The sequence below is a fragment of the Candoia aspera genome, chromosome 1 (assembly GCF_035149785.1).
Source record: "Candoia aspera isolate rCanAsp1 chromosome 1, rCanAsp1.hap2, whole genome shotgun sequence".
Classification (NCBI taxonomy): Eukaryota; Metazoa; Chordata; class Lepidosauria; order Squamata; family Boidae; genus Candoia; species Candoia aspera.
The window spans coordinates 317,204,762-317,219,919 of record NC_086153.1 but is presented as its reverse complement, the minus strand read 5'-3'; the positions used below and the strand labels follow the sequence as shown (position 1 = coordinate 317,219,919).

At 38.4% G+C, this 15,158-nt stretch overlaps 1 protein-coding gene across 2 annotated transcripts in view; it reads left to right on the top strand.

The window, feature by feature from the left end:
• NUDT14 (nudix hydrolase 14) overlaps positions 1–15,158 on the top strand; it is a 63,515-nt gene that overhangs the window by 4,684 nt on the left and 43,673 nt on the right. The window contains exon 1 of one of the 2 annotated variants that reach the window (XM_063290420.1): positions 3,024–3,398. The exons of the other annotated variant lie outside the window; for it this stretch is intronic. Within the exon in view, the coding sequence (XP_063146490.1) occupies positions 3,366–3,398 (33 nt within the window). The 5' untranslated portion in view covers positions 3,024–3,365. Of the gene's footprint in view, positions 1–3,023; positions 3,399–15,158 lie in introns of those variants that run through there. 2 annotated transcript variants of the gene reach the window in all.

The following is a 15,158-nucleotide window of genomic DNA, read 5'->3' as shown; positions in this document are numbered from 1 at the left end:
TGGCCTAGAATTTACCTCTGATGTTTCTAATTTTCTGGAAGCGGTCTCTTGTCCTTCCTATTCTATTGTCTTCTTCCACTTCCGCGCATTGCTTGTTTAAAAATAATTCCTTATCTCTTCTGGCTAACCTCTGGAATTTTGCATTTAATTGGGCATATCTCCCCCTATCACTGTTGCCTTTTGCTTTCCTTCTTTCTTGGGCTACTTCTAGTGTCTCAGCAGACAGCCATTTTGCCTTCTTGGTTTTCTCTTTCTTTGAGATGTATTTTGTTGCCGCCTCCTGAACAATGTTGCGAACTTCTGTCCATAGTTCTTCCGGGACCCTATCTACTAAGTCCAGTCCCTTAACTCTATTCTTCACTTCCACTGCATATTCCTTAGGAATATTAGTGAGCTCATATCTAGCTGATCTATGGGTCTTCCCTAATCTCTTTAGTCTGATCCTAAATCGTGCAATAAGAAGTTCATGTTCTGAACTACAGTCAGCTCCAGGTCTTGTTTTTACCAACTGTATAGATGTCCGCCACCACTGGCTGCAAAGGATGTAGTCAATCTGATTTCGGTGTTGTCCATCTGATGAAGTCCATGTATAAAGCCATCTCTTAGGTTGTTGGAAGAGAGTGTTTGTTATGCAGAGTGAGTTGTCTTGGCAAAATTCTATCAGCCTATGTCCTGCTTCATTTTGTTCTCCCAGGCCATGCTTACCTGTAATTCCAGGTGTCATTTGACTGCCCACCTTAGCATTCCAGTCTCCTGTGGTGAAAATAACATCTCTTTTAGGCATGTTGTCCAGTAGGTGCTGCAGATCCTCATAAAACTCATCTACTTCAGCTTCTTCAGCATCTGTGGTTGGTTCATATATTTGGGTCACTGTGATGTTAGTTGGCTTGCCCTGAATTCAAATTGAGATCATTCTATTGTTTTTTGGATTGTATCCAAGCACTGCTTTAGTCACTTTAGTATTAATTATGAAGGCTACTCCATTTCTTCTGTGGTCCTCTTGTCCACAGTAGTAGATCTGGTGGTCATCTGATGTGAAGTGGCCCATTCCAGTCCATTTCAGTTCACTGACGCCCAAAATGTCTATCTTTAATCTTGACATTTCACCAATAACCACATCCAATTTGCCCTGGCTCATAGATCTTGCATTCCAGGTTCCAATGGTGTGTTGATCCTTAGAACATCGGATTCGCCGTTCACCACCAGCACCGTCGGCCGCTAGCTGCCCTTTCGGCTTTGAGCTAGCTGTGTCATCACGTCTGGGCCTAGTTGAGCTCATCCTCTGTTCCTCCCCAGTAGCATTTTGACCATCTTCCGACCTGGGAGTCTCATCTTCTGATGGTATATCGACATATCTCTGGTTGTACTGATCCATTTAGTTTTCACGGCAAGAATACTGGGGTGGGTTGCCATTACCTTCCCCAGGGATCGCATTTAGTCTGACCTCTCTTTCATGACTGGCCTAAAGGCAGGAGTAAGGCTGGATGACATGTCTAAGGCAGGAGTAGAACTCACAGTCGCCCGGTTTCTAGCCTGATGCCCTAACTGCTACACAAAACTGGCTCTCATACAACAGGATATCATTAGCATATTGATAACATCTGATCAACAGATTACCTCACCCAGCGGCTTCACATAGATGTTAATCAGGAAAAGTGAGACAGTTGAGCCTTGAGGCATCCTGTAAATTAGGAGCCTCAGGAATCTCACACACAACACACACACACCAACTGGAACCAATCCCAGAGAAAAGGGGAGAACCACTGTAACATTGTGTCTTCCACTCTAATCCCTATATTTATTTATTTAATTTTTATTCTGCTTTTATTATTTTTTTATAAATAACTCAAGGCGGTGAACATACCTAATACTCCTTCCTCCTCCTATTTTCCCCACAACAACCCTGTGGTCTGTCTAGAAGGTACCATGATTGATGGTATAGAAAGTCCCTGAGAAATCAAGGAGAACCAGAACAGTTGCACCATCTGGTTGTCCCATCACCATCCCAGCTCCATCAGAGGTAATTGACAAGCATGGTCAATGCTGTCTCCATATTATGCCCTTGTCTGAAACCTTCTGAAACCGCAAACTAACTACCTTCTCAATACACTTCTTTAAAAAATGGGAGACTAGACAAAAATTGTCCAGCAATGTTGGGTCCAGAGATGGCTGCTTGGGGAGGAGGCATACCACTGTCACCTTCAAGACAGGCAAAATTATTCCCTCAGTCAAAGACTGACTCACCACCACATGGACCAAGCCACACATTACCTTCCAGGAAGCCCTAACTAACCAAGAGGGGCAAGGGTTTAATAAACAGGTGGCTGAGTTAATAGTCCCAAGGATCCAGTCCACTTCCTTGGGAATTATAGGGTAAAACATCTGGCAGATACAGGACAAGACAGTGCCTCAGTCAACTTAATCAACTCACATGGACTTGTTCTGTCTGAATCTAACTCTGAGTGGATCTGAACAACTTTACCTAATACATGCCTAGGATAGTCCTCCCAGCAGCCCTGAAGATGTGAACCCTCCCTTCCCACCAAAGAGCAGCTCACCTTGAACACAGGCATTGGCCACCTATCTGGGGACTATCTGATTGTCATAGTTCTGATAAAGGTACAGAAAATCAATAAAAAGTTACCTCTGTACTATAGAGCCCTACTGTCTTTCTGATGTAAAACAACTTAGCTGCTTATACAAGTTTGTTATTCTCACTTTATGCTTTTTTGAAGAAGCTTGCTAATAAACTTTGTTTTAAAACTGCAGATGAGTAAGAACGTTCTGTGTAGGAGCAGATTTGTATGTGAACTTAATTTTCTTTGCCATTTTCAGTTAAAAAAGCATCTTCTCACTTTCCTCATGCATTTACTTTCCTTAGTCATGTCCCTTTACACATTGACCAGAATTTCATTAATGTATTAACAACCAAGTTTAAACAAACTTTAAAAGGTTAGTTTCCTTCAGTGGTCTACTTAATAGCACACTAAAGTCATGAGCTCTGATCGAATCAACATTAATTATTTGCTTCAAGTTTTTCTTGCTGGATCAGAATCCTCTGAACATTTCGTATGAAGCCTGGGAGAGAGCAGCTGGCCTGGACATGGGTTGATGCCTCAGTTGACAGGTTGTTGGATTAGAAAGAATATCAAAGGCAGCAAGCAAGATTAGGGATAAGTAAAAATCTAACAGCAGTTTCCAGGAGAAGAAAACAGATGATAAACAATGGGAACGGGGTTCTTAAGGGGGAGATGAGAGGTGAGAAGGCCATGGGAAAAGTGTGGCGGTAATCACTAAAGCTCCAGGTTGCTGCACCTCGTGAATAGAATAGGAAATGGGATTTGCAGGGACAGATGTGATGAGCGATGATGAATACATTAAAGGCAAAACTTTTCAAGGTGAGTGAAGTTCTTTTCATTAATCTGTTCAGTATAATTATGGGAATGTGTTTGCCTTACGGAAGGTACTGTTTATGATACACACATTAAAGGACGAGATACACATTGAGATGGGGCATTATATTATTAAACACATTGCTAAGAGTATTTTATCTGGATGAGAGAATAAAAAATAGGGGCAAATTATTATCATAAACAGTGCTTACATAAAGATTTATTATCAAACTTGTTGTCTTCAGTTCAGTTCTGATATCATTGCTCATATCTCTGAGAGTTCTTTACCTCTGAAACCAAAACTGCAAAAGTGGGGCCTTTAAAGATTTATTCTTTTTTCAGTGTGGGTATATGGATTGTTTTTGATTTACAAAATAACTATGGAATAGGTATGAGAAGTCTACAAGAGTTATATTTATTTATCTATCTATCTATCTATCTATCTATCAAATTTGTCACTTCTCATCTCCTCCCACCAGAGGAACTCTGGGCGGTTTACAATAAACTAATCAATAAAACACCAAACATACAATATAATTACAACATATAAATACAATATATATAAATAAACAATAAATATAGATAAAAATGAAATCCAGATGGAAAATGATCTAATTCAGTCCTTGTGTGCAATGAGCAGCTTAAGGCACTAGCCATCCCCAAGCGCGACTATTCCCCGCCCCAGGCCAGGCGGCAGAGCCAGGTCTTCAAATTCCTCCGGAAGGCCAGGAGTGAAGGGGACAACTTCACCTCCAGGGGTAGGATGTTCCAGAGGGCGGGAGCTACTGCAGGGAAGGCCTGCCTCCTGGACCCCGCCAGATGGAATTCTCTTACGGATGGGGTCCAGGAGGTGGGCCTTCTCTTCAGTAGCTCCATTAATAGGAAACGTCAGCAGAAGCAGCTTACCTCACTTTTGTATAACAAGCTGTCTTGTCAATCCTTTGCTTTTGGTTACCACATTTATCACGCAATCCACTTAATTCATTAAGTCACAATATTTCAAAAAGTGGCTGTCTGGTATAATGCTTATGGATAGTACTGAATCCTCTGGATTCTCCAGCTCTTTTACTTGAATTAAAACAAGCCAGATTTTGTCATATTCATATTTGAAGCATTTTTTTAAAAATGCCAGGAGAATTTTCTTTTTTTAATTTCCTAGTTAAAATGCTTTTGTTATTTTATTAATACGTTTCTTATTATGAACCATCTTGGAAAGTATAGTCTTGTAAGAAATTGATTAAATAAATAGTCTGCTGAATTTTAGTGGAATTGGCATCGTTTGCTACAAACATGGATGTGGCTCCTACCCGTTTTCTGAACTGTCAGAAATGTGGGGCATACTTTATTTTAAATGTTTTGTACTGCCATGCATAATATCAGGCTTCAGGGTAACATAAAGCATTACACAAAAACAGTTTCAGCAATTGTGTCATTGAAATGTAGCAATACAGTCAAAGAGGGTTGTGGGGCCTGCAAAAATGGGTTTGGGAATCAAAGGTCCCCTGATTTTATCTTAAAAATACACACCTCTTGGGAGTTCACAAACCTAATATCAGTGCCTATAAATGCTTCTACAAACAAATTATAGATTTCCATGGTATTCACTTCAATTACATCTTACTTTTTTTTTAAAGAGAACATCACTTTAGGTTTCTTCATTAGAGTTCACTTCTAACTCACAATTTTTTAAAATCCTTCATAAAGAAAGCCATCTATGTACTTTAAAAATATATGATTATTTATAGGGCAGATCCTTAGACAGTTTCTAAGATTAGGAAGCATATGATGCTGAAGCTAGGTTGAACAATGTAACAAGGAGAGACTGCAAATTCTGATATGCTGGATTGTGTTCCATAAAATGAACAAGCACATCATATAAATAACTTCTGGACTTAATTCAGGTTGTTGTTTTAAGTACTTTGCAGAACCTATAAGGTCATTACATTTGAGACCATCATTTCTATCCCATGAGGTTTCTTCTCTCTTCAGTTAGGATTTTCATCAGGCCCTCTGCTTTATTTGCCATCATTGTGTGAGGTAATGACAATCTCCATTATCAGTCATTGCCCTAGGGTTGTGGAAGAGTCTACCAAGAAAGTCTGCCGCAGCATGCTCTTGGCTTGCATTCAGGAAGATCTGCAAAACTCAGTTTTAGAGGAAGTTGTTGAATAATATTACAAAATAATGTTTCACCATTTTGTGTTTTGGTCTGTTTGTTTTAAAATACAGTTTTAGGAATGTACTTAGCCTATGACATCTGTAACACAGAAATATATCTGCAATTAAATATCTTGAAGTATTTTATCTCTCCCAGAATCCAGGCAGCAGTATTCATTTATATAGTCATGTGAAAAAGTTAAGTACGCCCCACTGAATTTTTTTACTTTTTCAGCATATTTCAGCATGCAATATTTTATCTTCATTTCAACAATATTGATAGATAAAGGGGATATAGTATAACAAATATCATGCACCATTTACATGTTGTAGTCCATTGTGTAATTTAAATTAAATACAAATGCAAATCTCACATGTGGAAAAATTAAGTACACCTCTACATTTATCAATACTTCAAATACCTACAGTTAGAATCAGGTGCACCAGATCAGGTGCAAATGATTAGAACATTGTTACAGAGGATCTGGGAGGAACTTGTCTTATTTAAATCTCAGGCATTTAGTTTGATTTGCTCTTTGTTGTTGAAGTGTGTGCTGTCACCATGCCTAGATTGAAAGAGCTCTCTGAGGCCCTCAGTAAAAAAGATATAGATGCCTATGAGTCTGGAAAGGAATTTTAAAAGATAGCCAAAAAATTGGATATCAATCATTCCACTGCCTGGAAAATCATGTACAAGTGAAAAATATTTCAAACAACTGCCAACTTGCCCAAGCCAGGCCAGGCTATCCCAGCAAGTAAAGCCCAAGAGCAGAACACGAGATGATGAAAGAAGTATCTAAGAATCCCAGAATTTCATGACATGACCTACAGGTAGCTCTCGCTACTATTGATATCAAAGTGCATCAGTCTACCATTAGAAAGAAGCCGCACAAATTAGATCTACATGGGAGATGTGCCAGGAGGAAACATCAGGGCGAGACTAAAGTTTGTTCATGAACACCTTGGCAAAGATCAGGACTTCTGGAACAGATGAGGCAAAGATAAGAGTTATTTGGCCAGAGTACCCAAAGACATGTTTGGTGAAAACCAAAGAGCATTTCACCAGAAGAACCTGATACCAACTGTAAAGCATGGTGGTGGAAATGTTATGGTTTGGGGCTGTTTTGCTGCTTCGGGGCCTGGGCAGCTCACCATCATAGTATCCACTATGAATTCTTCATTGTACCAGAGGGTGCTTGAGACAATGCGAGACCATCTGTCAGAAGATTGAAGCCCAACCAAAAGTGAACCTTGCAACATGACAATGACTCTAAGCATTCCAGAATATCCACCAAGAAATGGCTACAAAAAAAAAAAAGGGAAAGAAAGAAAAAAAGAAATGGAGGGTTCTGGAATGGCAAAGTCAAAGCCTGGGTCTAAATTCCATTGAGATGCTGTGGAGTGATTTGAAATGGGCTGTGCTTGCAAGAAACCCTTCAAATATCGCACAGCTGAAAAAATTCCTCCCAGTAAATGTTGAGACTGGTAGATAGTTATAAGAAATGCCTACTTGAAGTTGTTTCTGACAAGGGGGCAATACCATTACTAGAGGTATTAGAGCCAAAGGTGTACTTACTTTTTCCACAGAAGGAAATAGCATATCTTAATTTTTTGTTGAAAAATGATTGCAAAGGCATTTTTTCATAGTTTTTTTTGTTCAGTTATATCATGTTTATATACTGTTTGAATAAAGATAAAATATTGATATGTCCACATATGTTCATTTTTCTTTTTCGTTGTTAAATTATATGGGGTATACTTACTTTTTCACATGACTGTAGTTAAAAGAACCATGTTAAGAGGAGCACTTTCCTACTAACATTTGAATCGACTATGTGCCAAGAAACTGGTGTCAATTCTTGGCAACCCCATAGATAGACCTTCTCCAGGATGACCTGTCACCACCTGCCCTTCAGGTCTAATGGTGTACCCATCACCACTGTAATTGAGTGCATCCACTTTGCTGCTGGTTTCCTCATCTTCTCTTTTCTTCCCAACTTTTTCAGTATTATAGAGTAGGTTTTTGCATGTGTCCAAAGACATCTGTTACTCTTCTGGAAAGCTAAATATGTCCCCATAAATAAAAACAGCACTTTTGATAGTACCTGGTAGGGCATATGATTCTTGAAGAGATTTTTAAATAATCATAAATAGACAGTCATGTGTTAGCACTGTCTAGTCTCTTGAGGGCAGCAGGCTGGGGAAGGCTGTGCTAGGGACTATACTATAAATTATGACAGGTGTCAGGACTCTAAAATATAGTCAGAATGGTATCATAAGCAAATGTCACAGAACTTCAATCGTTCTATGGCTGTGAGGATAGTATCATAATAGTTCTGGCTATCTATCCTGGGCCAAATTTGTTTAAATGAAAAAATCCGAACCCAACTTCATCAAAACTATGTAGGCACACCTACATGTAATGTATAGAGGGTTACAGTTATTCATGGATCCCTATGAATGTATGTAAATTGTTTATCAGTGGCTGTTAATCATGATAGTTAAATAGCAGAAGATATATGCCTCTGAATGTATTTGTGAGTTATTTATTTCATTTCTATTTACCAAAATCATACAACATGAAAGCCGGCTGGGTGACCTTGGGCCAGTCACTCTCTCAGCCCAACTCACCTCACAGGGTGGTTGTTGTGGGGAAAATAGGAGGAGGAAGGAGTATTAGGTATGTTCGCCGCCTTGAGTTATTTATAAAAATAATAAAGGTGGGATAAAAATTAAATAAAAAAAATATCACTCAGTATAGAGGGGAACACAAACAATGTAGGAAGCTGTTATCTTCCTGTCATTTTATGGGCTTCCTGAAAATAGGCTGCTAACTGTAATTAGTCACTATGGAAAACAGTATTGGATATGGCAGCTTTTATTTTATGCTTCTTGTATGTATCTTGTGGTATAGTGGTAGATAAGTAGGTAGGTGCAGCTTCTCAATCAAGGAAATTATCAAATTTTGCCAATGATTCTCTTCTAGCCCAACCCAACTCACAGGGTTGTTGCAGAAAAAAATGGACAAGGAAATGCTGTATGTACCATCTTAAACTGGAGGAAAGTTGGGTTATAAATCTACAAACAAAAATGTGATTCTCAAAAAGACAGGAGTTGACCTGTATGCTACTGTTGTTATGGTCCTCTGTATTCCAGATTGACAAAAACAAATCCTCTTTTAAAAAGATTTCCCTCCTTTGTGTGTGTGTTTGTGTGCTCAAAGCTGGGAGAAAGATTAAAATCTTAAAGTTGCAAATTGTCTATCCTGCAGAGTCTGATTTTATAAAAGTGTGACAAGCCTTGAATAATGTAGATCACTAACTGGTATTTTAGGTACACGTACATAAAAATTGGACTAGGCAGTAATGGTTTTGTTGGACACAGAAAAGCCTTTAATGTGATACAGTTCAAATTTTCACAACAAGTTATGACCATATATGGATTTCCTTCCTTTTTTAATTAATTGAAATAAAATGTGCAGTTCTAATCCTTTGTCCAAGATCATTACAAATGGGCGTATCTCCTCACTGATCAAAGATATCTCGTGGAAATTGTCAAGGATGTATTTATCTTTTCTTATATTTAATTTATTGCTCTGTCAAGAAATCAGACACATTCTGTTGGATGTGATTTTTTAAATTGGTAGTATGAAATAATGGAGGAAACGGGTATGCATATGATATGGACTTGTCTCACTATGCCTCATTCTGGTTGAATATCCATAAATTTTTCAATATTTGGGGGGGGGGGAAGTAACATGGTTTTAAAATGTGAACGTGGTTCTAAATTAAGTATAGAACTTTTGAATCATTATGTGAAGAACTGTGGATTTACTGAGCATGGAATGTAGAAAAAAGAATGTTTTGTGCTGAAAAGACAGTGCCACCTCAGAATTACAGTCTTAGATGGATGGTATGTGTCTGCTCTTTGCACATGAACTGGCTCTCTATTGATGTAATGGAAAGACTGATCAATATTACTCTGTGTGGTCAGGGTTTAATGTTGTGTTTGAAAACCAAGCTTTTTTCTGTATGTTTTTTCTATATGTTTTTGTCCTTTTCCCCTTTTTTCTGGTAATTTTAGTTTTTCCTTTTTTTTTGTACCTTTTCTCCTAGATTTCTGTATCAAAGCATATTTTTAAAAATCTGAAGGTGCTAGCATTTATCCCGTTTTCCATTGATTTTGACAGAGGGGTGAGAATTGTGAAGATCTTTGTCATTTTCGTTGGAAGGACCTGTGAGAAACTCTTTAGAAGAAAATCTAAAGATTGTTTCTAAGCCTTGCCTTCCATTAACCCCCTACTGCTGTTCTTCAACAAGTTGTTTTAATGGCTTTCAAAGCAAGTGAGTGGAAAATGGCTTCTGTGGAACTTTGAGGAGGCTGAGATGCAACCTGCCCCTTGCTTTTTATCAGTGGGAGGATAGCTTGTTAAAAGGCTTTTGTGATTCTAATTTTAAAAATGAATATATCATTAAAAAGGGCATTAGTTAAAACCAAAGATAAAACCTGTCATATTGTAAAGTAATTATTTCAGTGCTTCTCCAATAATTTTCTCCATATGCCCCTTTTAAAAAAAGAGGCAAAATGTGTACTTAGGCAGAATAATGTTCTCTTCCCATTTATTTCAGTGTCAGCACTTCAGTTCGCTTGTTTTCCATCCTGTAAAATTATAATACATTATGCCGTGGGACAAGTTCATGACCCTAAGTCCCTCCTTCCCCTTTAGAATCAGCATTAAGTCGCATTAAGAATAGGCCCAAATCCTTTAAAATACAGGTATTTATTCATTTTATTTTTATTCTGCACATTTTCTAAATGAATCAGAATGCCATACATGATTCCTCATCACACCCCTTCTACTTTATCCTTGTAGCAACTAAGTCAGCTGGTGTAGGCTGAGAGTGAATAGCCAAAGGTTATCTGTGAACTTCATAATTGACTGGGTTGCTGAGGCTTTCAGGTCTTAGACCAAAACATTAACTATTTTCTCTCATAGGTTGTCTAAGGAATAGTATACAGTAGTTGCTGCTGTCATTCAGATAGGCTTTGCCTATTCAAATGCTGTTATGCAACCCTTTATGCAGTTACTGCTGTCCAATGTCACTCCTCTGGGCACGAATTGTTTGCCAAGTCTGGTTTATTGTTTTAGAGTGAAAACACGGGACTAATAAGACAGTGTAACAGTGCCATTCTTCTGTGGTCTTTGAAAAGGCTCTTAAAAATAATACTAAGTTGTTTTCAAGTAGAGTGATTTATATGGACATATCCATGTAATTTTCTTTGCACGATACAGATGTGAGTTGCCACTGTCTTCTTGTAGGATTTTTTTTTCAATTTCCCAGGCTAACCTGCAGTTCTAAACCTTCCAAATAGTATTCCATCCATGTACTAACCAGGACTAAACTTATTTAGCAACCTAAAAGAGTCAGAGTTAATTAGGCAACACCACCTAGCTGGATGAAAACATTCACTTGTTTACCTGATGTCTACTTGGGGAAAGCAAAGATGGCAACAATCCCTTGGTGAACTGGTCCTGTTTGGCTTTTTGCCTCCATGAAATGTGGCTTATGTTCTATTATGTACCTTCATTATATAATTTGGTACTTAAACCTTATTTCCTTCTTCTAAATGGCCTCTTAGCCATTATCTACCATGTAAACAACATGGAATGCTTTGGCAGAAAGCATTGCAAAAATATTTTTCATGATTATATTTCTTTTCATGATGTTTACCCAGTAGGGGCTATATCTGCCATTCTTTTATGAATGTACATTGTTTATCTTAATATGGCCTATATCAGGCACCGAACTGGTGTCCAAGTAAGTTTGAGGGTTATAAACATTATTTAAAAATTGCTCATCATGCTAGGTGCTATAATGTCCACCTTCAGCATTTTGCTATTTTAAACCAAAACATCAAAATTTTACTTGCTTTTTCTGGAATCACTTTGCACTGGTGTCAGTTGCTTCACGTATGTATCCCAGTTATAATCTTAATTTAACTGCTGGCCTCATAATAAACTAGAAAGCAATAAAAGTCATAATTTTAATCTCCAATTTACAGTGGTGCTTAAACGTTCATGAACTCTTTTGAATTTTCCGTATTTCTGCATAAATATGACTTAAAACATGATCTCTTCTCCACTCAAATCCTAAAACTAGATAAAGAGAACCCAATTAAACAAATGAGTCAAACACATTATACTTGTTTATTTATTTATTTATTGGGGAAAGTTATCCAAAGCTAAACATTTGTATATTGCAAAAGTGTGAGCCTCTAGGATTATCAGTTCATTTTAGGGGGAAATTAGAGTCACATGTTTCAATCAATGGGATGATAATCAGGTGTGAGTGTGGGAGGTCCTGCCTTGTTTAAAGAACAAAATTCTGGGTATTCGCTATCAAAGTCTGATCTTCATGACACAGATATGTGAAATGTGTCATGGCTCAAACAAAGATTTCTGAGGACATCTGAAAAGCAGTTGTTGATGCTCACCAGACTGTAAAAGGTTACAAAACTATTTCCAAAGAGTTTGGACTCCAACAGTCCACTGTCAGGCAGATTGTGTACAAATGGAGGCAATTCAGCACCATTGTTACCCTCTTTAGGAGTGGTTGACGAATCAAGATCACACCAAGAGCAAGGTGTGTAATGCTCCGGGAGGTCTCAAAGAACCCCAGGGTAATGTCTAAGGAACTAAAGACCTCTCTTGCATCAGCAAAGGTCAGTGTTCATGAGACCACCATTCGGAGAACAGTGAACAACAATGGTGTGCGTGGCAGAATTTGCAAGGAGAAAGCTACTACTCTCCAAAAAGAACATTGCTGCCCCTCTACAGTTTGCAAAAGACCATGTGGATAAACAGAAGGCTATTGGAAGAATGTTCTGTAGACAGATGAGACCAAAATAGAACTTTTAGCTGGAATGAAAAGTGTTATGTTTGGTGAAAGGCAAACACTGCATTCCAACATAAGAACCTTATCTCATCTGTGAAACATAGTGGTAGCAGTATCATGGTTGGGCCTGCTTTGCTGCCTCTGGACCAGGATGGCTTGCCATCATTGATGGAACTGTGAATTCTGAATTGTACCAGCAAATTTTACAAGAAAATGTTGGGGTATTTGTCTGTGAACTGAAGCCCAAGAGAATGTGGGTCATGCAGCAAGACAGTGACCCAAAACAAACAAGTCATATGACCAAAGAATAATTAAAGCAGAAGAAAATTAATGTTTTGGAATGGCCAAGTCAAAGTCCTGACCTTAATCCTATAGAAATGTTGTGGAAGGACCTGAACTGGGCAGTTCAAGTGAAGAAGCCCACCAACATCCCTAAGTTGAAGCTGTTCTGTAAGGAGGAATGAGCTAAAATCCCTCCAAGCCGATGTGCAGGACTGATCAACAGTTATTGGAAACATTTAGTTGCAGTTATTGATGCCCATGGGGGCACACCAGTTACTGAAAGCAAAGGTTCACATACTTTTGCCATACACAGATATGTAGCTTTGGATCATTTTCTTCAATAAATAAATAAATAACCTTTTAGGTCATATTTATGCAGAAATATTGACAATTCAAAAGGATTCACAAACTTTGTTTCCTAGTGTCAGCAACATGTCTATTGCCCTCCCTCTTTCAGATATCAATACTTACTGGAAGATAAAAGATGCCTTAGGAAGTCAATTTTCAGTTGCCCCAGAGCTGATTGCGTAGCACCCTGAACAGTATTTGGATTTGGAGGAGCTTGTCGTGTTACATTGTTTTTGTAGTTTTTCTTGCTGTCTGTAGAGCTGTCTGTGATGTTCGTTGGTTTCCCTTTTTGGTTTCGGTGGTGGTGCATGGGGGCTGTGTGCTGCAGACTGGGTGCATTTGGAGCACTCACCTGCAGCCACAACATGACACACTGGGGAGCCACTCTTGAAACTCCAGGGTTCCCGCTGGTGGGAGGAGCGGCGAACAGCAGCAATGAAGGGAGGAAGACAACAATGAGAATAACCAGCTGGATGTTGCAGCAGAGGCAGAAGCTGGAGTCTCAGGGGCCTTGCTTTGCACGACAATGCTTGCTTACAGTAATATGTTTATTAATATACTTCCTTTTTATGTCCCTCATTTCCTTGCCAGTGCATTACTGCTGGCTCTGTCTCTTTCTACGCTGAATATAGTAAGAGAGAGTTGGACTAAGAGATATTGACTGGGCCAAAGCCATTCAGTAAGCTTCATGGCTGAATGAAGTTTTAAACCCATGTTTCTTTGGTCCTACACTTGGTACCTTGCACCACGCTATGTGAAATAATTGTTTGATTATGGCATTGGCCAAATATAAATGAAAGATATATAAATCTTAGAAGTAAATGATGTTTCACAACATGATCTTAACAATAAAGGAACTGCTAACTTGCACATCATAGATTTTAATGTACTTGACTTGGACACAAATGAGTATGAAATGAACACAGTGGCCTATGGTATCACATTAATAGTTGAATAAGCAAAGAAAACATGTTCAGAAATGTTTGCTTTACCTCCTAATGGGTGAAAAAAGTACCTTTGCAGAATAAGCTATATGGCCATAACCACCTGGATGCATTTTCTTTACAGCTGCTTGTCAAAATATAAAACTTATAAAAGTTACTATGAAGAGTGAATGGATATTGTTAAAATTATAAATGGCTTGGAGGTGTATGCCTTTCAGATGATTGCATGGGAAGAAATCTTTATTCCCTAGTTTGTGGTTTATTTCATTTTGTTTAGAGTGGTCAGTTGAAATTTGGATACAAATTGAAATCTGAGTCCACTGTTACACTTACTTGTAGCTGGCTTTGAATGTGGAAGCTCAGTAACTGTTGAGATACTGAGATTATTTTTCTAGAACATTCTAGAAAAGAGCTCAACAATAGTCTTCTTAATCTCTTGGGGCATGAGCCAGAAATAGAAATAAAACCCTCTACAATGATAAAAATGGTGAAAACACAACAAAAAAATTAATAGAAGCTCTAAAAAATCTAAATAACTAATTGAAAATCGAAACTTCCTGCCTTACATTGCCTAATGGGTAGGGCAAGGTTAGAGTGCCATTAGTGTCTAATTCAAAGATCAAAACCATCAGAAGACAGGCTTTGAATTTGCACCAATGAGAACTGGGCCTCAGCCTAAACAGCAGGCTCATAGCTAATTTGGTCTATATGGTGAGATGTATTATTATTAGAGCAATTATTTTTAATTTGTTTTATTCAGATTATTGATTATTCTAATTTGTCATATAGATACAGAAATCAACATATGTTCAAAATGTTATGCAAATGTGTGTACCTTGTCCATGTGTTTGCGTTGTAGGTAGCCTCTGTAAGTGCTTAACCTTTCTACAGAATTTATTTATTGTTAGATTTACCTCCCACCTTTATTTTGTACAACTCATGCTCCTATCTCCTATTTTCCTCACAACAGCAACCCTGTGCGGTGGGTTGGGCTGAGAGAGAGGGACTGGCCCAAAGTCACCCAGCCAGCTTTCATGCCTAAAGGAGAACTAGAACTCGTGCTTTCCTGGTTTCTAGTCTAGCACCTTAACTGCTCCACCAAACTGGCTCCGTTTCAAAAAGAAAGGAGAGAACCTGTC